This window comes from Lynx canadensis, chromosome X, assembly GCF_007474595.2.
Source record: "Lynx canadensis isolate LIC74 chromosome X, mLynCan4.pri.v2, whole genome shotgun sequence".
NCBI lineage: Eukaryota > Metazoa > Chordata > Mammalia > Carnivora > Felidae > Lynx > Lynx canadensis.
In genome coordinates this window covers 120,108,539-120,132,823 of record NC_044321.2, presented here as the reverse complement: position 1 = coordinate 120,132,823, position 24,285 = coordinate 120,108,539, and the positions used below count along the sequence as shown (strand labels likewise).

The window sequence follows — 24,285 nt, the reverse complement described above, 5'->3', positions numbered from 1 at the left end:
TGGGAGGAAAAAATATATATATAAGCCTGGAACATCTTATAATATCCGAAAGTCAGGATGTGTGTTGAGGTTATGTCAAAAGGACACAGGAGGTGGGACACAGGGGTTCCTAATGGGCAAATGCAGAAATATGTGAGCATCAAAGGAATAATAAATGCAATGGTTTGAATCACAAATATATTGACACTCATGAGTTCATTATAATACTAAAAAAAAAAAAATCCACAAATAACCCTTGCTCACTCTAAGTGATTGGAGCTAGCTCAGTCACCATCCCATCACTCTGAAAGGGATAGAACAAAGCATTAATTCTAGCTTTCTTATATGAACCATAATTTTAGGAAAATCAAATATTTACAAAGTTATGCCTTATGGTATAATTCCAGACAGTAAATGCAACCAAAAAACCCATGAAGAGTGTGTGTGTGTGTGTGTGTGTGTTTGTGTGTGTTTGTGTGTGTGTGTGCATGTGTGTGTGGAGGGGGGAATCACCATTTTGCAACACCTAATGAATTAATGGATCTAGGCAATAACCCTCACTGGCTGCTAAATCCATGATGTGGAGGTTGATATGTCTGATGAACATACACCATGATTTTCCTGGGACAAGTCCTGGTTTACATTGGTTGTTCTATCATCATTACTAATACTACACCTTACTTTACCCCCTCTACAAAATAGTCTCCATTTGGATGACATATGATCAACCTACTGATAGGGAACTTTGTAATGAACAAGGAGGGCTCAAAACACCTGGACCCGCTGGTCAATCTTAACATCACAATGAAAAAGAGACACAGAGACATTAAGTATCTCCTATTGGGCTGCAGATGCAATAGGAAGTACAAAGCACCATCTCTGACATATTTTTGCCATGGAGCCAAACCTGAATCTGATGATGAAGCCTCAAGTTCTGTCAGTTCAGGGTACATGCTAGTGACAGAAGAATATGTTGAGAAACACAGCAGGGGTGTGATCTGCCAGATCCAGGATTTCCAAAATTCAATGACACAATGACCCAGTCTCTTCCACAAAAAAAAAAAAAAAAAAAAATGATAAGATAAAGGAAAAGCAAGAGATGATATGTATTAAAGGAAATTTATAAAACATATTAAAGAAATGCAGTCTGGACATCCTGTTTGAATTCTGATGTAAACGAGCCCATGGTAAAAGGACACTTATGAAATTAATTGGAGAAATATGTTGACTAGATACCAAATAACATTAATGAATTTGTTATTGTGTATATTGATAGTATTTTTATTTTGTAGTGTGGGTTATAAATAAAAACATACCTAGGATTTGCTTTAAAATAATTGAGTGGAGACAGGAGCAGTAGCAGAGTTGGAGAGCGTAATATATGTGAAGCAGAATGAACTGTATTTTGATAATTGTTGAAACTGGGTGACGAACATGTGAAGATTGTTATACTGTTGTATCACTTAGGTGCATGTTTGACACGTTCTAAAAACACTCCTAGGGGCGCCTGGGTGGCTCAGTTGGTTAAGCGTCTGACTTCAGCTCAGGTCACGATCTCACCGTTTGTGAGTGTGAGCTCTGTATTGGGCTCTGTGCTGACAGCTCAGAGCCTGCAGCCTGCTTCAGATTGTGTGTCTCCCTCTCTCTCTGCCCCTCCCCCACTCGCTCGCTCTCTCTCTCTCTCTCTCTCTCTCTCAAAAATAATAAACATTAAAAAAAATTTAAAAACACTCCCAATACCCTTATTCGATATACTCAAAACCTCAGAAAACCTCTCAGGCCTTCCCTGATCTTTTTGGCCATATGATGTACTGGGGACCATATGGGCTTTGGAGCCAGACAAACTTAGACTCAAATACTGGGTGATCTGGAACATACTACTCAACACCAACTTTGGTGATCCTCAGTGCCTGGTTTTGTAAGATAAGGATGACTTACTCCATCCCTGTTGCAGAATTTTTTATTTGAGTTTAGTTGATACACAATGTTATATTAGTTTCAGATACACAACACAATGATTCAACTTCTCAATATGTTATGCTATACTCACTAGAAGTGCAGCCACCATCTGTCACCATATAGTGCTATTACAATATCATTGCTATATTGCCTATGCTGTGCCTTTTATTCCTGTGACTTATTGGTTCCATAACTAGAAGTCTGTATCTCCCATTCCTCTTCATCCATTTTGTCCATCTCTTCACCCCTTCCCCTCTGGCAACCATTAGTTTGTTCTCTGTATTTATGTGTCTGATTATGCTTTTTTAAAATTGTTTATTCATCTGTTTTGTTTTTTAGATTCTACATATGAGCAAAATCATATGATATTTGTCTTTCTCAGTCTCAGGTCACGTAGCATAATACCCTCCACATAGATCCATGTTGTTGCAAATGGCACAAACTCACCCTTTTTTATGGCTGTGTAATACTCTACTGTGTGTGTGTCTGTGTGTGTGTGTGTGTGTGTGTGTGTGTTCAAGCCCACGCATACATTCCACATCTTTCTTATCTATTTGTCTATCAATGGACACTTAGGTTCTTCCATATCTTGGCTATTGTAAATAATGTTTCAATGAACATAGGGGTGTACATATCTTTTCGAATTAGTGTTTTCATTGTCTTAAGGTAAATACACAGAAGTATAACTCCTGGATCATTCACTGGTTCTCCATGTAATTTTTTGAGGGACCTCTATACTGTTTTCCACAGTGGCTTCACCAGTTTGCATTCCCATCAACAGTACATGATGCCACTTGTCTCTTCACATCCTCACCAACAATTGTTACTTCTTGTATTTTTAATTTAATTTTTATTTTTTAAATGTTTATTTATTTTGCAAGAGAAAGTATGAGTGGAGGAGGGGCAGAAGAGAGGGAGAGAGAGAATCCCAAGCAGGCTCTGTGCTATCTGTGCAGAGCCTGACACAGGGCTTGATCTCATGAACCACGAGATCATGACCTGAGCTGAGCCAGACGTTTAACTGACTGAGCCACCCAGGAGCCCCATCTTGTATTTTTTATTTTAGCCATTCTGACAGGTGTAAGGTTGTATCTCATTGTGGGTTTGATTTGCATTTCATTGATGATTAGTGATGTTGGCCATCTTTTCATGTGTCTGTTGGCCACCTGCATATTATTAAATGATTTATTTTAATGAATTTGCTCCCATGATTCTGGGAGATGGTAAGTTGAAATCTGTAGGGCAAGCTGGCTAGTGAGAAATTCAGGGAAAAATTGACCATGCAGTCTTGAATCTTAAATATATATGGTAGCCTGGCCATCTAGAAACTGAAATGGGCGTTGATGTTGTAGTCATGAGGAAGAAACATATAGCACATGCTGGCAGTATGGAAACGCAGAGAAACTCCATGTTAAAGTCAGGCAGTATTCCTTCCTTCCTCAGAAACCTTACTTTTTGGCCTTACACATTCTTGAGGGTAATCTCCTTTAATTAAAGCCATACACAATCCATCACAGCAACACCTATATGAGTGTTTCACTTAACATCCAAGCACTATAGCAATCCTGTGTGGAATACAAAGATAGAAGATAAGGCATTCCTTACATCCTCAGATGGTAGTTTTTGAAGAAGCACTGGGGGCAAAGAAGATATAACTGTATCCAGAGTAAGTGTCCATTACAGTAAAAACAACACTGCCCCTTCCAATCTGAAAGTGTCCCAATGTAATCAACCTGCCACTAGGTTGATCACCTGGAAGATGGTGCCATATTAATGACTCAGTTTTGATCTCTGATGCTGGCAGATTGAACATCCAACAGTGCCCATAGCCAGGGGAGCCTTATGTTACTGTGTCCATGCATATCTTCCATCCCGTGACAATGACCACTATTTTGATGACCCCGTTGAACAATGAAAAGGTTGGCAGGATAAAGAGGCTGACTGAGATCCACAGAATGGATCATCTTATCCACTTGATTCTTTTTTTTATTAAACATAATTTATTGTCAAGTTGGTTTCCATACAACACCCAGTGCTCATCCCAACAAGTGCCCTCCTCCCTGACCATCACCCACTTTCCCCTCTCCCCCACCACCCATCTACCCTTAGTTTGTTCTCAGTCCTTAAGAGTCTCTTATGGTTTGCCTCCCTCCCTCTCTGTAACTTTTTTCCCCCTTTCCCTCCCCCATGGTCCTCTGCTAAGTTTCTCAGGATCCACATATGAGTGAAAACATATGGTATCTGTCTTTCTCTGCCTGGCTTATTTCACTTAGCATAATACCCTCCAGTTCCATCCACATTGCTGCAAATGGCCAGATTTCATTCTTTCTCCCACTTGATTCTTAAAATCTTCCCCGATTCATGTCAGCCTTTAATGAGCATTCATATGGGACACAAATAATTTCATGGTTTTTGTCCATTGAGAGAGGTCTGTTGTTGGGGAAGTAGCCATTGTGTTACCTGCCACCTCTCTTTGGGATTGTCCAATTCTCTTTTGTGTGTGTGTGTGTGTGTGTGTGTGTGTATTCTATAGCTATTTTCTTTGTGGTTACCATGAGGATCACTTTGTTATATTCCATCTAATGTGGGTAACATCAAAATGAAAACCATGTATCATTTTGCTGTATCTTCTTTTTAAACCTATCAGAAAGAAAAGAATAAAAAATGTGCTTTGTTTTATGCATACACCAAAGATTTGTGCTTAGCAGCCACAGCACATATAAGATGGGGAAATTCTGTTGGAAATGTATAGCTATAAATGCTTACACTAAAAAAGGAGAATTATCTCAAATCGACAACCTCACTTTTCAACTTAAGGAACAAGAGAAAGAAGAAAAACTACACCCAGAGTCAGCAGAAGGAAAAAAGGAATAAAGAATTGAGTGTAAATTAAAAAAAAATTAATTAAATAATAAAAAACAGAATAGAACAGAGAAAATAAAAATTAGAATAGAGAACTAGAGAAAATCAGTGAACCCAAAAGTTTGTTGTTTTTTTGAATAAAAAGGACAAAAGTTAGGACACCTGGGTGACTCAGTCGGTTAAGCGTCTGACTTTGGCTCAGGACGTGATCTCACGGTTCATGAGTTTGAGCCTCATATCAGGCTCTGTGCTGACAGCGCAGAGCCTGCTTGTGATTCTCTTCCTCTCCCTCTCTCTCATTTATTCTGCCCATAAGAATAATTTTTTAAAAAATATTTAATAAAAAACAAGCGTTAATTGTTTGAATAAAGAATAAAAATGTATAGAGAAAATCAATGAAACCAAAAGTTGGTTATTTGGAAATATCAACAAAATTGACAAACCTTTTTGCTAGTTGAACGAAGAAAGAGAGAAGACTCAAATTACTAAAATCGGATATGAAACTGGGGACATTACTTACTATCAATCCTACAGAAATAAAAATAATTATAAGAGAGTGCTATAAATAATAGTACACCAACACACTGGATAGCCTTGATAAAATGGACAAATTCTTAGAAACACAAAGCTTACCAAGACTAAATCATGAAGAAATATAAAATCAGAATAGACCTCTAAGGGGATTGAGTAAATAATGAAAAACCTCCCAACAGAGAAAAACCCTGGACCTGATATGGCTTCACTCATAAATTCTACCAAGCATTTAAAGAACTAACCACTACTCTTTCTCAAACTCTTCCAAACACTGAAGAGGATAGAGTATTTCCTAACTCATTCCATGAGGTCAGTATGCCCTGAAACCAAATCCAGACTAGAAAATACAGGAGAAATATAGACCTTATGAACACGGAAGCAAAAATTCTCAATAAAATACTAGCTAACTGAATTCAACATGTTGAAAAAGGTTGTAAACCATGACCAAGTAGAATTTATTCTTGGAAAGCAAAGATGGTTCAACATATGAAAAAATTGATCAATGTAATACACCACATCAAGAGAATGAAGAGGAAACACCCTCCCCCAACACACACATAGACATTCACCTCAATTGATGCAAAAAAAAAAAAAAAAGCATTTGACTAAATTCAACACCCTTTCACAATAAAGACATGCAATAAACTGGGAATAGAATGAAATTACCTCAGCATAATAAAAAAAAAGCATATTTGGAAAATTCACAGTGCAGTCAGTGGCAAAAGACTGAAAGTTTTTCATTTAATGCCAGGAGCAAGGAAAGGATTTCTGTTCTTGTCATTTCTATTGAACAGAATATTGGAAGATCTAGTTAGAGCAATTAGACAAGAAACAGAAATTAAAGACACCCTAAATGGCAAGGAAAAAGTAAAATTATCTCTATTTGCAGATGATATGATCTTAGAAGTACAAAATCCAAAATATTCCACACCAAAAAACCCCTGTTAGAAGTAATAAATGAATTCAGCAAAGTAGCATGATATAAAATCAACATGCAAAGAAAATAAATTGCATGCTTACGCACTAACAAAGAACAATCTAAAGAGGAAATTAAGGGAAAAAATAATTTACAATAGCATCAAAAAGAATAAAATACTTAGGCAGTAAGTTAACCAAGGAAGTGAAAGACCTGTATAATGAAAGCTACAGAATATTGCTAAAAGAAATTAAAGAAGATATAAATCAATGGAAAGACATTCCATGTTCATGGATTGGAATGCTTAATATTATTAGGATGGCAATACCACCCAAAGCAATCTACACATTTGATACAATCCTGATCAAAATCCCAATGATGATATTGCAGAAACAGAAATATCCATCCTAAAATTCTGATGGAATGTCAAGGGACCCTGGATGGCTAAAACAATCTTAAAAAAGAAGACAAAGCTTGAGGACTCATACTACCTGATTTCAAAACTTAGTACAAAGCTACAGTAATCAAAACAGTTTGGTACTGGCATAGACACATGTATGAAACAATGGATTAGAACAAAGAGCTCAGAAACAAACCCTCTCATGCATGATCAAATGATTTTTGAAAAGGGTTCCAAGACCATTCAATGCAGAAAGGTCAGTCTTTTTAAAAATGTTGTGGATAAAACTGGATATCCACGTGCAAAAGAATGAAGTTTGACTCTTGCCTAACACTACATACAAAAATTAACTCAAAATGGATTAAAAAAAAAAACCTAAACATAATATACAAATCATGAAAGTCCTAGAAGAAAAATAGGGCAAAGCTTCATGAAATTAGATTTTGCAGTGATTTTTTTAATGTGACACCAAAATCACAGGCAACAGAACTAAAAAATAGACAAATTTGACTTCATGAAAGTTAAAAACTTTTGTGCATCAAAGGACAGTATCAACAGTCAGAGTAGGGGCTTAGTGAGGTCAGGCGATCAATGGAGCTTTAGTGTAGGTCCATCTTGCAGTGGTCACAGTGGTTCCTCAAACTCATCCTGTGGCTATTTCCACAGTCCTGGAATGCATAATTTGAGTAGACATACAAAGCAACTGGTGGAACCCCCACATTCGCTCCCTGACCTGTGGAGTGAGAGGTACTACAGTGGGAAAGGCCAAGGGGAAGCCACCAGAATTGCCTCTACCTAGGAATATTGCTAAAAGAAACACTACTTCCATGGAGGGATTGTAGAGATTAATGCCACTATCAAGGACTTGAAAGATGAAGGGGTGGTGATTCCCACCACAGCCCCTTTCAACTGAACTATTTGGCCCGTGCAGGAAACAATGGATCTTGGAGGATAACAGTGGATTATTGTAAAGTTTACTAATTACAGCTACTGTTGCAGATGTGGTTACATAGCTCGAACATATCCCCTGGTTCTTTGTATGCGGATATTGATCCATTATATTAATTTCTTGGGACTGCTATAACACTGTACCACAAACTGGGTGGTTTCAGTAAGATAAATTTATTGTCACATAGTTCTGGAGTCCAGAAATCTAAGATCAAGGTGTTGGTAGGATTGGTTCTTTCTGAAGACTGTGAGGGAAAATCTGTTCCATGACTCTCTCCTAGCTTCTGGTAGCTTCGGGCATTCCTTGGCTTCCAGATGGCCATCTTCCCGCTGTGTTTTCATATTGCTAGCCCTCTTTACTTGTCTGGATCTGCATCCAAATTGGGATATGGGATTAGAGCCCACCCTAAGGACCTTAACTTAATCATCTGCAAAAGTCCCTTTTGCCAAGTAGAGTCACATTCACAGGTACTGGAGGTTAAGACATCAACACCTTTTTAGAAGTCACAATTAGACCCAAAACATCTGGAAAATGCTTTTTCTTTGATACTATTAGTAAATACCACTAGAAACCATTTGCCAACATTACTCCTTCATTGTCCTACCCCAGGAGTATATCAGTTCTCCAGGCCTAAATCATAATTTAACCCACGGGAACCTTGACCACTTTTTCTTTACGCAAGGCATCACATTGGTTCATTACATTGATGACATTATCCTGATTGGACCTGGTAAGCAAGAAGCAGCAACTAGTCTAGACTGACTGGTAAGACAGTTGCGTGTCAGAGGGTAGGAAATAAATCTGACAAAAATTCAGGATCCTTCCACCTAAGTGAAATTCCAATAGGTCTAGTGGTATCAGGCATGTTGAGATATCCCTTCTAAGGTGAAGGATAAGTTGTTGCATCTGTCCCTTCCTACGGCCAGGAAAAGAGGCACAACACCTAGTGAGTCTTTTTGGATTTTGGAGGCAATGTATTCCTCCTTGGGGTGTATTATTTCAACCCATTTACCAACTGTTCTAAAAACCTGCTAATTTTGAGTGGGACCCAGATTAAGAGAAGGCTCTGCAGCAGACCTAAGATGATGTGCACGCTTTGTCACTTGGGCCACATGATTCAGCAGCCCCAATGGATGTTTGAAGTGTCAGTGGCAGATAGGGATGGTGTTTGGAGTTGGAACCTTTGGCAGGCTCCTTTAGGTGAATCACAGCACAGACCTTAGATTTCGGAGCAAAGCCCTGCTATCCTCTGCAGATAACTACTCTCCTTTTGCAAAACAGCTTTTGATTTCCTTCTGGGCTTTAGGAGAGACTGGATGCTTGAACGTGGGCCACTATATTATCATGTGACCTCAGCTGCCCATCATAAATTGGGTGTTATCTGACTCACCAAGCCATAAAGTTGGGCATGGACATCATCAAATGGAAGTGGTATATATGTAACCACGCTTGAGCAGGCCCTGAAGGCACAAAGAAGTGAAAAGTGAAAAAGTGGCCATAATGCCCCTGGACCCCACTCCTGCTACACCGCTCCTCTCTCCAAGCCTGCACCTATGGCCTTATGAGTTCCCTATGATCAGTTGACAGAGGAAGAGAAGACTTGGGCCTGGTTTGCTGATGGTTCTGCACGATATGCAGGCACTACCCAAATGTGGACATCTACAGCACTGCAGCACCTCTCTGGGACATTCCTGAAGGAAGGTGGTGAAGATAAATCCTTCCAGTGGGCACAACTTAGGGGCAGCACACCTGGTTGTTCACACTTCTTGGAAGGAGAAATGGCTAGATGTGCGATTATACAACAATTCATGGGCTGTTGCCAATGGTTTGGCTGGATGGTCAAAGACTTGCAAGGAGCATGATTGGAAAATTGGTGGCAGGGAGGTCTGGGTACAAGGTATTGTGAATAGATATCTCTGAATGGGCAAAAGGCATAAAGACATTTATGTCCCATGTGAATGTTCACCAAAGTGTAACTTCAGCAGGGGAGGACTTTAATAATCAAATGGATAGGATGACCTGTTCTGTGGATACTAGTCAGCCTTTTCCTCAGCCACCCCATGTCATCGCCCAGTAGATGATGACCACAAAGTGGCCATGGTGGCAGGGATGGAAGTGATGCATGGGCTCACCAACATGGACTTCTATTCAGCAAGACCAACCTGGCTACAACCACTGCTAAGTGACCAATCTGCCAGCAACTGAGACCAACAACACTTAGCCCCCAGTATGATACCATTTCCAAGACTGGTCAGCATGGCAGCAGGATGATTATGTTGGACTGCCTCCATCTTGGAAGGGGCAACGTTTTTTCTTGCTGGAATAGACACTCTGGATACACATTTTTCCTTCCCTGCATGCAATTATTCTCCCCCTCCCCCAGTTTTATACCTTTATTTGACAATAAGTGATTAATTTCCATCCACATCAACTGTCTGTAGATTTTTGAGAGTGGTGACAGGTACAAAGGTAACCAGTGTATAGAGCTTGTCTGGGGAATCTTCATCTTTGTTACGTTTCCTGGACAACCACACATGGATATGGTATGGAACATTCCTTATTCCTTTAGCCCAGACAGCTTTGTTCCCATCTCCTTCATGGCAAATTTCTGGGTCTCTTTGAGTGCCCAGTGGCACGCTTCTTGAAACCTACTCCACGGATGCACTTGTGAATGTTGATGGTGTGTTCTCTGGTCACTATCTCAATAATGGCAGAATGGACCTTATTCTTCTCACCATCCTTCTTTGCAGGAGCCGTTCTGCTGGGCCCAGGTTGGAAAGGAAGTGTATACAATTATTCTGACCAGACTACTATCCATGGACTTACAGGTGCCTTATCCACGATCATGGTATTCCACACAGCATTACTTCTGATCAAAGAACTCCCTTCATAGCAAAAGAAGCACAGCAATGGGCCCATGCTCATGGAATTCATTGGCATCACCATGTTTTCCACCTTCTTGAAGCAACTGACTTGATAGAATGGTAGAATGGCCTTTTTTTAAAAACGCTTATTTATTTTTGAGACAGAGAGAGACAGAGCATGAACGGGGGAGGGTCAGAGAGAGAGGGAGACACAGAATCCAAAACAGGCTCCAGACTCTGAGCTGTCAGCACAGAGCCCGACGCGGGGCTCAAACTCACGGACTGCGAGATCATGACCTGAGCTGAAGTCAGACGCTTAACCAACTGAGCCACCCAGGCGCCCCTAGAATGGCCTTTTGCAGACTCAGTTACATTGCAAGCTAGATGGCAATACCTTATTTCTTTAAAAAATTTTTTAATGTTTATTTTTTCGTTACAGAAAGGGAGACAGAACACTCGCGGGGGGGGGGGTAGAGACAGAGAGAGACACAGAATCCAAAGCAGGCTCCAGGCTCTGAGCTGTCAGCACAGAGCCCGACGCAGGGCTCAAACTCACAAACCATGACATCATGACCTGAGCTGAAGTCAGATGCTTAACCAACCGAGCCACGCAGGTGTCCCAAGATGGCAATACCTTCTAAGACTGGGTCAAGGCTCTGCAGAAGGCTGTATATACTCTGAATCAGTATCCAACATATGACCCTGTTCCTCCCATAGGCAGGGTCCAAGAATCAAAGGGACCCACTAGAAAAATGTTTGCTTCCTGCTCCCATAACATTGTGTTCTGCTGGCCTAGAGGCCTTAGTCTCATAGGGATGAAGGTTTCCAGCAGAGGACACATTGAATTGGGAGTTAGGACTGCCACCCAGCCACATTGGGCTCCTCATGTCTCTGGGTCACCAGTCAAGGAAGGCAGTTACTGTACTGGCTGGAGTGACTGATCCTGATTATCAAAGACTGTTACTCAACAATGTAGGTAAGGAAGAGTGTGTCTGGATGCCTGGAATACAAGAGATCCCTCACAGTATCTCTTAGTACTACCACGGCCTGTGGTTTAGGTCAATGGAAAACCACAACAACCCAATTCAGGCAGGACTATTAGCGGCCCAGACCTTCTGGTATGAGTTAGTCAAAGAACAATGACCAAATGTTTTTTGTTTTTTGTGTTTTTTTTGGCACAGAGGAAAGGGAAATGAAAGATGGTAGATATAAATACCGACAACCATTTGACCAGTTGCAGAAATGAGAACTGTAATTGTTATGAGTATTTCTTCTTTGTTATGAGCATGTTTCTATGTAGGGGTGTGTGTGCATGTGTGTGTGTGTGTGTGTGTGTGCGTGCATATGTGTGTGTGTATACATTCATCAATAGATAGATAGAACAAATATAGTTTTCCTTCCCTCTGTTATCCCCATATCATGTTTCATAAGATGAATTGATTTTATTTCACAGTATTTACATTAAAAGATATCAAGTAGAAGAAGGAACATCACCCAAGGGCTTGCATCTCTACTGGTAAAAGGGTTAGTGTGTTTTCAGTTGTTTCATGTTATGTTGAAGTACGACTTTGTTATTGTCTTTACTTTGAGATTAGTAATAGTTTAAGGAGATTGTACAGATGTCAATATAAGAAGAGCAGGGCTGTGATGGTCAATTTCACACATCAACTTAGCTAGGCTATGGTGCTCAGTTGTGTAGTCAAACACTGGTCTAGGTATTTTGTAGCTATGATTAACATCTACAATTAGTTGACTTTAAGTAAGGAGATTATACTCCATAGCTTCCTTAATAATGAAAACTAAGGTTTCTTGGGAAGGAAAGAATTCTGACTCAAGACTGTAATATATCAAGTCCTGTGTGAGTTCCAGCCTGCTACACTGCTCTATACATTCCTTTATTTATTTATTTTTATTTTTTATTTTTTAAATATAATTTATTGTCAAATTGGTTTCCATACAACACCCAGTGCTCATCCCAACAGGCGCCCTCCTCAATGCCCATCACCCGCTTTCCCCTCTCCCCCACCCCCCATCAACCCTCAGTTTGTTCTCAGTATTTAAGAGTCTCTTATGGTTTGCCCCCTTCCCTCTCTGTAACTATTCTCCCCCCTCCCCCTCCCCCCCTGGTCTTCTGTTAAGTTTCTGAGAATCCACATAGGAGTGAAGACATATGGTATCTGTCTTTCTCTTCCTGACTTATTTCACTTAGCATAACACTCTCCAGTTCCATCCACGTTGCTACAAATGGCCAGATTTCATTCTTTCTCGTTGCCAAGTAGTATTCCATTGTATATATAAACCACATCTCCTTTATCCATTCGTCAGTTGATGGACATTTAGGCTCTTTCCATAATTTGGCTATTGTTGAGAGTGCTGCTATAAACATTGGGGTACAAGTGCCCCTGTGCGTCAGAGCTCCTGTATCCCTTGGGTAAGTTCCTAGCAGTGCTATTGCTGGGTCATAGGGTAGATCTATTTTTAATTTGGGGGGGGAACCTCCACACTGTTGTCCAGAAAGGCTGCACCAGTTGGCATTCCCACCAACAGTGCAAGAGGGTTCCCATTTCTCCACATCCTCTCCAACATCTATAGTCTCCTGATTTGTTCATTTTAGCCACTCTGACCGGCGTGAGGTGGTATCTCAGTGTGGTTTTGATTTTTATTTCCCTGATGAGGAGTAACGTTGAGCATCTTTTCATGTGCCTGTTGGCCATCTGGATGTCTTCTTTAGAGAAGTGTCTATTCATGTCTTCTGCGCATTTCGTCACTGGATTATTTGTTTTTCGGGTGTGGAGTTTGGGGAGCTCTTTATAGATTTTGGATACTAGCCCTTTGTCCGATATGTCATTTGCAAATATCTTTTCACATTCCGTCAGTTGCCTTTTAGTTTTGTTGATTATTTCCTTTGCAGTGCAGAAGCTTTTTATCTTCATGAGGTCCCAATAGTTCATTTTGGCTTTTAATTCCCTTACCTTTGGAAATGTGTCAAGTAAGAAACTGCTGTGGCTGAGGTCAGAGAAGTTTTATCCTGCTTTCTCCTCTAGGGTTTTGATGGTTTCCTGTCTCACATTCAGGTTCTTCATCCATTTTGAGTTTATTTTTGCGATTGGTGTAACAAAGTGGTTTAGTTTCATTCTTTTGCATGTTTCTGTCCAGTTGTCCCAGCACCATTTGTTAAAGAGACTGTCTTTTTTCCATTGGATATTCTTTCCTGCTTTGTCAAAGATTAGTTGGCCATACATTTGTGGGTCCAATTCTGGAGTCTCTATTCTATTTCTTTGGTCTACGTGTCTGTTTTGGTGCCAATACCATACTGTCTTGATGATTACAGCTTTGTAGTGGAGGCTAAAGTCTGGGATTGTGATGCCTTCCGCTTTGGTTTTCTTATTCAATATTACTTTGGCTATTCAGGGTCTTTTGTGGTTCCATACAAATTTTAGGATTGCTTGTCCTAGCTTTGAGAAGAATGCTGGTGCAATTTTGATTGGGATTTCATTGAATGTGTAGATAGCTTTGGGTAGTATTGACATTTTAACAATATTTATTCTTCCCATACATGAGCATGGAATGTTTTTCCATTTCTTTGTGTCTTCTTCAATTTCCTTCACAAGCGTTCTATAGTTTTCAGCATACAGATGTTTTACATCTTTGGTTAGATTTATTCCTAGGTATTTTACGATTCTTGGTGCAATTGTGAATGGGATTAGTTTCTTCATTTGTCTTTCTGTTGCTTCATTATTGGTGTATAAAGATGCAACTCATTTCTGTACATTGATTTTGTATCTTGCGACTTTGCTGAATTCATGTATTAGCTCTAGCAGACTTTTGGTGGAGTCTGTCGGGTTTTCCATGTATAGTATCATGTCATCTGCAAAAAGTGAAAGCTTGACTTCTTCTTTGCCAATTTTGATGCCTTTGATTTCCTTTTCTTGTCTGATTGCTGATGCTAGAACTTCCAACACTATGTTAAACAACAGCGGTGAGAGTGGACATCCCTGTCGTGTTCCTGATCTCAGGGGGGACAGCTCTGCTTTTCCCCATTGACCATGATACTAGCTGTGGGCTTTTCATAAATGGCTTTTATGATGTTTGAGTATGTTCCTCCTATCCTGAGTTTCTCGAGCGTTTTTATTAAGGATGCTGAATTTTGTCAAATGCTTTTTCTGCATTGATTGACAGGATCATATGGTTTTTATCTTTTCTTTTGTTAATGTGATGTATCACACTGATTGATTTGCGAATATTAAACCAGCCTTGCATCCCAGGAATGAATCCCACTTGATCATGGTGAATAATTCTCTTTATATGCTGTTGAATTCGATTTGCTAGTATCATGTTGAGAAGTTTTGCATCCATGTTCATCAGGGATATTGGCCTGTAATTCTCTTTTTTTGCTGGGTCTCTGTCCAGTTTGGGAATCAAAGTAATGCTGGCTTCATAGAATGAGTATGGAAGTTTTCCTTCCCTTTCTATTTTTTTGAAACAGCTTGAGAAGCATAGGTATTATCTCTGCTTTAAATGTCTGGCAGAATTCCCCAGGGAAGCCATCTGGTCCTGGACTCTTATATATTGGGAAATTTTTGATAGCTGATTCAACTTCTTCACTGGTTATGGGTCTGTTCAAATTTTCTATGTCTTCCCGTTTGAGTTTTGGAAGAGTGTGGGTGTTTAGGAATGTGTCCATTTCTTCCAGGTTGTCCAGTTTGTTGGCATGTAATTTTTCATAGTATTCCCTGATAATTGCTTGTATTTCTGAGGGATTGGTTGTAATAATTGCATTTTCTTTTGTGATTTTATCTATTTGGGTCCTCTCCCCTTTCTTTCTGAGAAGCCTGGCTAGAGGTTTATCAATTTTGTTTATTTTTTCAAAACACCAACTCTTGGTTTCGTTGATCTGCTCTACAGTTTTTTTTAGATTCTATATTGTTTATTTCTGCTCTGATCTTTATTATTTCTCTTCTTCTGCTGGGTTTGGGGTGTCTTTGCTGTTCTGCTTCTATTTCCTTTAGGTGTGCTGTTAGATTTTGTATTTGGGATTTTTCTTGTTTCTTGAGATAGGCCTGGATTGCAATGTATTTTCCTCTCAGGACTGCCTTCACTGCATCCCAAAGCGTTTGGATTGTTGTATTTTCGTTTTCGTTTGTTTCCATATATCTTTTAATTTTTTCTCTAATTGTCTGGTTTACCCACTCATTCTTTAGTAGTGTGTTCTTTAACCTCCATGCTTTTGGAGGTTTTCCAGACTTTTTCCTGTGGTTGATTCCAAGTTTCATAGCATTGTGATCTGAAAGTGTGCATGGTATGATCTCAATTCTTTTATACTTATGAAGGGCTGTCTTGTGATGCAGTATGTGATCTATCTTGGAGAGTGTTCCATGTGCACTCGAGAAGAAAGTATATTCTGTTGCTTTGGAATGCAGAATTCTAAATATATCTGTCAAATCCATCTGAGCCAATGTATCATTCAGGGCCCTTGTTTCTTTATTGACCGTGTGTCTAGATGATCTATCCATTTCTGTAAGTGGAGTGTTAAAGTCCCCTGCAATTACCACATTCTTATCAATAAGGTTGCTTACGTTTGTAATTGTTTTATAGATTTGGGGGCTCCTGTAGTCAGCACATAGACATTTATAATTGCTAGCTCTACCTGATGGATAGACCCTGTAATATTATATAATGCCCTTCTTCATCTCTTCTTCCAGCCTTTAATTTAAAGTCTTATGAAGATAAAAAGCTTCTGCACAGCAAAGGAAACAACCAACAAAACTAAAAGGCAACCAACGGAATGGGAAAAGATATTTGCAAATGACATATCAGACAAAGGGCTAGTATCTAAAATCTATAAAGAGCTCCCCAAACTCCACACCCAAAAAACAAATAACCCAGTGAAGAAATGGGCAGAAAACATGAATAGACACTTCTCTAAAGAAGACATCCAGATGGCCAACAGGCACATGAAAAGATGTTCAGCATCGCTCCTTATCAGGGAAATACAAATCAAAACCACACTCAGGTATCACCTCACGCCAGTCAGAGTGGCCAAAATGAACAAATCAGGAGACTATAGATGCTGGAGAGGATGTGGAGAAACGGGAACCCTCTTGCACTGTTGGTGGGAATGCAAATTGGTGCAGCCGCTCTGGAAAGCAGTGTGAAGGTTCCTCAGAAAATTAAAAATAGACCTACCCTATGACCCAGCAATAGCACTGCTAGGAATTTATCCAAGGGATACAGGAGTACTGATGCATAGGGGCACTTGTACCCCAATGTTCATAGCAGCACTCTCAACAATAGCCAAATTATGGAAAGAGCCTAAATATCCATCAACTGATGAATGGATAAAGAAATTGTGGTATATATACACAATGGAATACTACGTGGCAATGAGAAAAAATGAAATATGGCCTTTTGTAGCAACGTGGATGGAACTGGAGAGTGTAATGCTAACTGAAATAAGCCATACAGAGAAGGGCAGATACCATATGGTTTCACTCTTATGTGGATCCTGAGAAACTTAACAGGAACCCATGGGGAAGGGAAGGAAAAAAAAAAGAGGTTAGAGTGGGAGAGAGCCAAAGCATAAGAGACTGTTAAAAACTGAGAACAAACTGAGGGTTGATGGGGGGTGGGAGGGAGGGGAGGGTGGGTGATGGGTATTGAGGAGGGCACCTTTTGGGATGAGCACTGGGTGTTGTATGGAAACCAATTTGTCAATAAATTTCATATATATGTAAAAAAAATAAAGTCTAGTTTGTCTGATATAAGTATGGCTACTCCAGCTTTCTTTTGCCTTCCAGTAGCATGGTAGATAGTTCTCTCTCCCTTCACTTTCAATCTGAAGGTGTCCTCAGGTCTAAAATGAGTCTCTTGTAGACAGCAAATAGATGGGTCTTGTTTTTTTAATCCATTCTGATACCCTATGTCTTTTGGTTGGAGCATTTAGTCAATTTATATTCAGTGTTATTATTGAAATATATGGGTTTAGAGTCATTGTGATATATGTAGGTTTCATGCTTGTAGTGGTGTCTCTGGTACTTTGTGGTCCTTGCAACATTTCACTCACAGAGTCCCCCTTAGGATCTCTTTTCGGGCTGGTTTAGTGGTGATGAATTCCTTCAGTGTTTGTTTGTTTTGGAAAACCTTTATCTGTCCTATTCTGAATGACAGGCTTGCTGGGTGACGGATTCCTGGCTGCATATTTTTTCCATTCATCACATTGAAGATTTCCCGCCATTCTTTTCTGGCCTGCCAAGTTTCAGTAGATAGATCTTAGTTTTATTGATCTGTTCTACTGGCGTTTTGTTTTCTTCTACATTGTTTTGTTTTTTTTTTTTTTTTTTGCTCTAATTTTTGTTTCCCTTCTGATAGCTTTAAGCTTTGTTTGCTGTTCCTTTTCTAGCTCCTTCAGGTGTAAGTTTAGATTGTATGTGGGGACCTTTCTTGATTCTTGATCTTGGCCTGAATTGCAATATACTTTCTTCTTAGGACTGCTTTTCCTGCATCCCAAAGTGTTTGAGATACCACCTCACACCTATCAGAATGACTAAAGTTAACAACTCAGGAAACAACAGATATTGGCAAGGATTTGGAGAAAGAATATCTCTTGCACTATTGGTGGGAATGCAAACTGGTGCAGCCACTTTGGAAAACAGTATAGAGGATCCTCAAAAAATTAAAAATAGAACTACCCTATGACCCAGAAATTGCACTACTAGGTATTTATACAAAGGATACAAAAATGTTGATGTGAAGGGACAACTCACCCCAATGTTTATAGCAGCACTATCTACAATAGTCAAACTATGGAGTGAGCCCAAATGTCTGTTGACTGATGAATGGATAAAGAAGATGTGGTACATATATACAATGGAATATTATTCAGCGGTAAAACAGATTGAAATGCTGTAATTTGCAACAACATGGATGGAACTAAAGTGTATTATGCTAAGTGAAATAAATCAGAGAAAGAAAAAATCATATGATTTCACTCATATTTGGAATTTAAGAAACAAAACAAACAATCGTAGCAGGGAAAAAGAGTGAGGCAAACCAAGACACAGACTGTTAAATATGGAGAACATACTGATGTTTATCAGAGGGGATGTGGGGGGGAGATGGGTGAAATAGGAAATGGGGAATAAGAAGTGCATTTTTGATGCACACCATGTGTTGTATGGAAGTGTTGAATCACTATATTGTACACTTGAAACTAATATTACATTGTATGTTAACTATCTGGAATATAAATAAAAACTTTAAAAAATAAAATTAAAAGACTTTAATTTTCAGGTTAGAACAACTGTAAATTGAATTACAATGATATTCTATTTTGTTCCTGTTCTTTTTTTTTTTTATATGAAATTTATTGACAAATTGGTTTCCATACAACACCCAGTGCTCATCCCAAAAGGTGCCCTCCTCAATACCCATCACCCACCCTCCCCTCCCTCCCACCCCCCATCAACCCTCAGTTTGTTCTCAGTTTTTAACAGTCTCTTATGCTTTGGCTCTCTCCCACTCTAACCTCTTTTTTTTTTTTCCTTCCCCTCCCCCATGGGTTCCTGTTAAGTTTCTCAGGATCCACATAAGAGTGAAACCATATGGTATCTGTCTTTCTCTGTATGGCTTATTTCACTTAGCATTACACTCTCCAGTTCCATCCACGTTGCTACAAAAGGCCATATTTCATTTTTTCTCATTGCCACGTAGTATTCCATTGTGTATATATACCACAATTTCTTTATCCATTCATCAGTTGATGGACATTTAGGCTCTTTCCATAATTTGGCTATTGTTGAGAGTGCTGCTATGAACATTGGGGTACAAGTGCTCCTATGCATCAGTACTCCTGTATCCCTTGGATAAATTCCTAGCAGTGCTATTGCTGGGTCATAGGGTAGGTCTATTTTTAATTTTCTGAGTGAACCATTTTAAATAAACATTATATATGATCTCATTTAATCCTCAAAACAACTCTACGAGGCAGGTGCTTTTGTTATGTCTCCTTCCATAATAGGTGAGGAACCTGGGTGAGGCACAGGGATAAACAATTTGCCGCTGATTTCACAGCTAGTACCGGTCAACCAGGATTGGATCCCCAAAACTGGTTCCAGAGTCCAGGCTCTGGACCACTGTACTATACTGGTTCTCCATTTTTTCCCCCAATATTCAACCTCTACCTCCCTGTTTGTAGTTCTCTCCCTTTCTTACTATAGTCCAACACTCTTTCAGGATTAACATCCCATGGATCCTATGACTTTTCATTGCCCCTGATCCCCACCCTCATATTCTTCCTTTTCCTCCTTCCTGGCCTAAATGCCATGGTCAATCATTATACCTATGCCCTCGCACATGTACCTTACCCCCTTTTCACTCCGCCAATTTGCGTGGCTAAACCCCAACCCTGGAAAATCCAACTCTCCAGCTGCTCTGCCACAACCATGCAATGTGGTCTCACTTTAAATTCATGGTCACTATGACACCAACCTAAGTTAGACCCACAATGCTGCTTGGCAATGGCATTTCCCTAGTCCATTCACTGGCCTGCTCTCAGGAAACAATTCCAGGACTTCTTCTCTGCTCCCGAGAGGCAACACCTCCTCCACCACTCTAACTCTTAACTGGTGACCTTCCTGTATCCCTAAATAGACAGAAGCAATTCAGAGAGGACATTCAGTCTCCCACTGCTACATCTTCTACCCACCTTTACCCATCTGGGCTCATGGTCCCTACATTCTCTCCTGTGTTTTTGCATGACCTATTGCTACTTGAGACTTTGATACAATAAATAAATCAATTTTAAAGCCAAAGCTGATACCAACGGCTAGTTTTTCTTGTTGTTTCTGGGCTTTCTGCATGTCTACATTCCACTCCCGAAACAAAGTCAGAAACTGCTGAGAATATTTGCGATGAAGATTCTGCCTGTAAAACATAACAATGAGCACTGTCATAATTCATAAAGACATGAAAGAATTAACCGTATTCAAAACAAAATTGATTTGACACAATTTACACTACAAAAGGAGAAGGCAGTAATAGCATAACAGCAGCTGAAATAGCAGTCTCATGGGAAGCAGAAAGGTGACATGAACAATTTACTCTTATTCCAAAAGTATTGTTCCTAACTGACCAACATAAAAGCTATCTCACATGCCTTACCTCTTAAAAGCTAATGAGGATTTACCGTACTATCAGTTTTCCAGAAAAATTCATTTTATCTAAAAGCAGTTTACTTTTCATTTCTTCTTACTGAATAGCATATATGTTCTGGTATGATAAGTAGATTCATTCAATGAGGATATTATATCCATTTATCATAGAAGATTTCCAAACAGGAATATTTCACTTAAATATATCCCCCGAACAATGTTTTTTGTTTTTTTGTTATTTTTTAAAGAACGGTGAACACAATTTACCTAAAATATGCAAATTATTTACAATATAAGATTAACCTTTTCTACATAACTGAATACAGTTAACTATCACAAGAATAATGGTTTAAGACATTTACCTGAAGTTCAGCTAGTGTAGGTCTAGAATGAATATAAATTAATGTTATAGGAAGAAAACTCAATTGTTATTTGAAAGGGAAGAAAGGTCATCTCTATTGGCTTCTAGGAAATACATCTCAGAATCTGTTAAGGAGTGAGGTTACAGAACTAAGGAATTTATCTGCTTAGAAAAAAAACAAGCAAAATATGTTTTTCGCTGGAAAATTCAATATAATAGAATTTGTCTTAGGTTATTTGCGCCAATGAATACAAAGAAATGATACAAATGTCATCGTGACTCAAAAACAAAAACAAAAACAAAAACACTCCAACAACTTCACCTTTGTTCTTGTTGTAGTTTCCAAACATGCTCAATTGTTTCGTTAGTGATTTTGATAGAAGCTTTTGTACCCATTTCGAACATTTTTCTCTTTGTGAGAAGAGCCTGTTTAATGTCAACTGTATGGAAAATAGATATTCACTGAAATTTAAATGTTGAAAGTTATTTCGTTTTCATATATTCAAATCAGTACGGGTAAATGTTGCCTTGGCGATGTGCAAAGTACATTTACAATTTATAATACAGACATCATAAATGTCCAATCACTATGTTGTATACCTGGAACTAATATAATGTCGTATGTCAATTACACTTCAAAAAGCAAAGTAAGTAAAATAAAATTTATAATTCAGGCATCATTTCAAAAAGCAAGATTTGCTCACTATTTTCTGTAAAATCTTTCCAGTGCTAGTATCCCAATTCTAATTTTTCTAACTGCAGGTCACCTTTTAGTTTAGAGATAATGAAAAGGGCTTAATAATCAATATATTTTTCATTATCAAAATGTGTATAAAGAATCTCAAAGACAGACTTTAATTTCCTTCTGAAAATTTGCTAACAGGCACATTTTTCTAAACTTATAAAATATCCTCCAACTCAAGGGACACGTTTACATGGGTAAATGTCCTCCAACTCAAGGGATACATTTAGATGGGTTACCATTAGAATGCATTTTATAAAAAGCACGAAAGTATTTTCTTAAAATGACCCTCAAAAAGGATAAAAATAATTATATCGCGCATTAAAAATTATTTTTCAAGCAATCTAGTGAGTGATGCTTTTAACTGCATTTTACTAACAGAGACAAAGGTCGTGGGTGTAAAATTCTAGTTTAAATAAATGAATTCAAAAACATTTAAAAAATATTTTCATGGAGCTTTTTATATAACACTTTCATCCATAAGTGCTGCATTTCACAGAATCTGAATACTTCAAATAACGCTTTGCAGAGCATATGATTTGACTTTATGGATCTACAGTCCATAGTTATTTTTCAGTAGTCATGAAGGATCTGCACTACAATAAAAATATTTTATACACCCAGAATCCATCTATAATAAGAAGTTTATTAGACAGCTCACAAAGCAAGCACTTTGTCGCCACCAAATAGAGCAAAGCCTTCAAAAGATACTTGCTTGTAAGGATGATCTCTATGGAGAGCCATATATTGACTCAGACTCTGCTAAGTGTACTGTCCTATAGTGCAGATGGTGTAAGTGACATCTGACAGAACAACATAAAATTTAGGAGTGTGGATATGATTAGACACTTCTCACTAGCTAGCAGAGTTATTTACTTTGCAACTACACAGTTTGTTAATGAAAAATAAAAATAAAGAGTTATATTAGAGGATTCGATTTGTGCTGCTACTCCAAAGAGAAGCACACTGGAAAGTTATGAAAGGTAGCGAAATTAAGAAAATTTAAAATTGGCAATACACGTTGATACATCACCTAAGCTGTGCACAGAAAAGGCAGTATAAACTTTTCTCACACAGTCTTACACAGTACATTAAGTGTACACGTGCATAAAATAATGGCATCATTCTTACCTCACGACTGTTAGTACCGTTTTCAGTTTTCCACATCAACAGTTCAAAAGGTCAGTAAAGAAACTTACAAAGTTGAATCACACTATAAATACTGGTATAAAGTGCTCTATACTAGAACAAGGCATTAAAACCAGTCTTGGAATCCACTCACTAACATTCCCATTTATAAAAGTTGTATGGATTAAACAATTGTTTTGACTGCAAATATCACTTAAGCATACCTCCAAGCCTTTCCAGCATCTTCTGTACTTCATTCCTGTGAAGAGGTTACATGGAACATTATTGAGTAAGGATAAGCAAAGATCATATTTGCTTTGGAGGAAATGTGTCATTCTAGGATTTTATGGAGAATAATTGTATGAGCCATGTTGCCTAGAGCTGGCAGGTGATAACACTATGAAGACATTACCCCACATCGTCCTCAAATGTTCCTGCAGAAGGACTGCTCTCCCCGGGCTTATCCGGTACTGGATTGTTTCCTGCATTGAAATAAAAGTGGAAAGCATTTTAAAAGGAAGTATGGTATTCTGATCAGTTTTCAGGGGGCGGTAGCCTCGCCGTGTGGAGTTTTTTAGGCCTCTTGCAAGCAAAAGTCTTTACGGCAGACATATGAAAGGAAGGAACCACGTATGCACAAGGTCAGATGAAACTGGATGGGGGACGAGGACCATGCTCTGGAGACGGTGTTGCAAACCTTTCAGGGTTAAGGTCAGACTACACCACCCGGCACGTGTGAGACATTCTGGAAAGAGCAACTGCGAGTGAGCAGAAGTGCTGCTATCTAAGCTTCTGTAATCCTGGTCTGGGATGGGAGGATCGAGTGGGCAACGTCCGGTACATGAAACCGCTTTACACACACACACGTGTTTTACTGCTTACAATGCCAAGGACTCAGAAGCAGCGACCTGCCCCGCGGGTGGTATCTACAGGCGCTGCATCTGCAAAGGTGTCAGATAGAGTGTACCTTCAGGAACAGCCTCCGGCCCACTCAGGTCTCTTCTCTCTTGTCCCCAAAAGTCATTGGCTGCCATACCCGGAGCCTCCACCGGGGCCTTCGCAGCTCTCCTCAGGCGCTTCCTCCGAGGTGGCTCCATCCCAAGGTGTCTTCCCAGGTACAGACAGCTCTCCTGCACCTTGTGAGTGCAAACACGCGTGAAAGAAATGGGGACATGGTCAATGAGCGATGCCAGGCAAGGGTCCTCTGCGCAGATCAGAGCATGAGCGCCCTCGTTGTCTCTCGTTGGGCCAGGAGGGGACAAAGACAATGGTGACAGCAGACCCCTGCCCCCCGTGGCTGTGACCCCCTCTCCCTGGCTGCGACCTGCCCCAGGACACCTGAGTGTCAGGACCCTCTGCCAGATTCTTGCCCCTATGTTGGCACAGCGGCTGTCCCCTGCTCTCGGTCCCCAAGGGACAACGTGCTGGTCTGGAGGCCTAAAC

The 24,285-nt window shown here is 39.5% G+C and overlaps 1 protein-coding gene and 1 pseudogene across 1 annotated transcript; both read right to left on the bottom strand.

The window, feature by feature from the left end:
* Nucleotides 1-10,010: 10,010 nt before the first annotated feature.
* On the bottom strand, nt 10,011-10,377 carry LOC115507609 (annotated as a pseudogene).
* Nucleotides 10,378-20,079: 9,702 nt separating this feature from the next.
* LOC115506922 (synaptonemal complex protein 3-like) lies at nt 20,080-23,939 on the bottom strand. The gene is made up of 6 exons (XM_030304867.1): nt 23,810-23,939; nt 23,255-23,324; nt 23,067-23,101; nt 21,295-21,412; nt 20,285-20,384; nt 20,080-20,103 (listed from the first exon to the last, which is right to left on the bottom strand). The coding sequence occupies exons 1-6, from the start codon at nt 23,937-23,939 to the stop codon at nt 20,080-20,082; spliced, it is 477 nt and encodes a 158-aa protein (XP_030160727.1).
* Nucleotides 23,940-24,285: the final 346 nt, after the last annotated feature.

Bases quoted from the DNA above. Each gene is read 5' to 3' on its own strand.
- LOC115506922 (XM_030304867.1), bottom strand. From the start codon at position 23,939: ATGGAGCCACCTCGGAGGAAGCGCCTGAGGAGAGCTGCGAAGGCCCCG. The intron at 23,102-23,254 runs GTAATGTCTTCA...ACCTCTTCACAG, and splicing joins ACATTTGAGGACGATGTGGG to GAATGAAGTACAGAAGATGC. The intron at 20,104-20,284 runs GTTGGTATCAGC...CTGTCTATTTAG, and splicing joins AACAACAAGAAAAACTAGCC to GGATACAGGAAGGTCACCAG.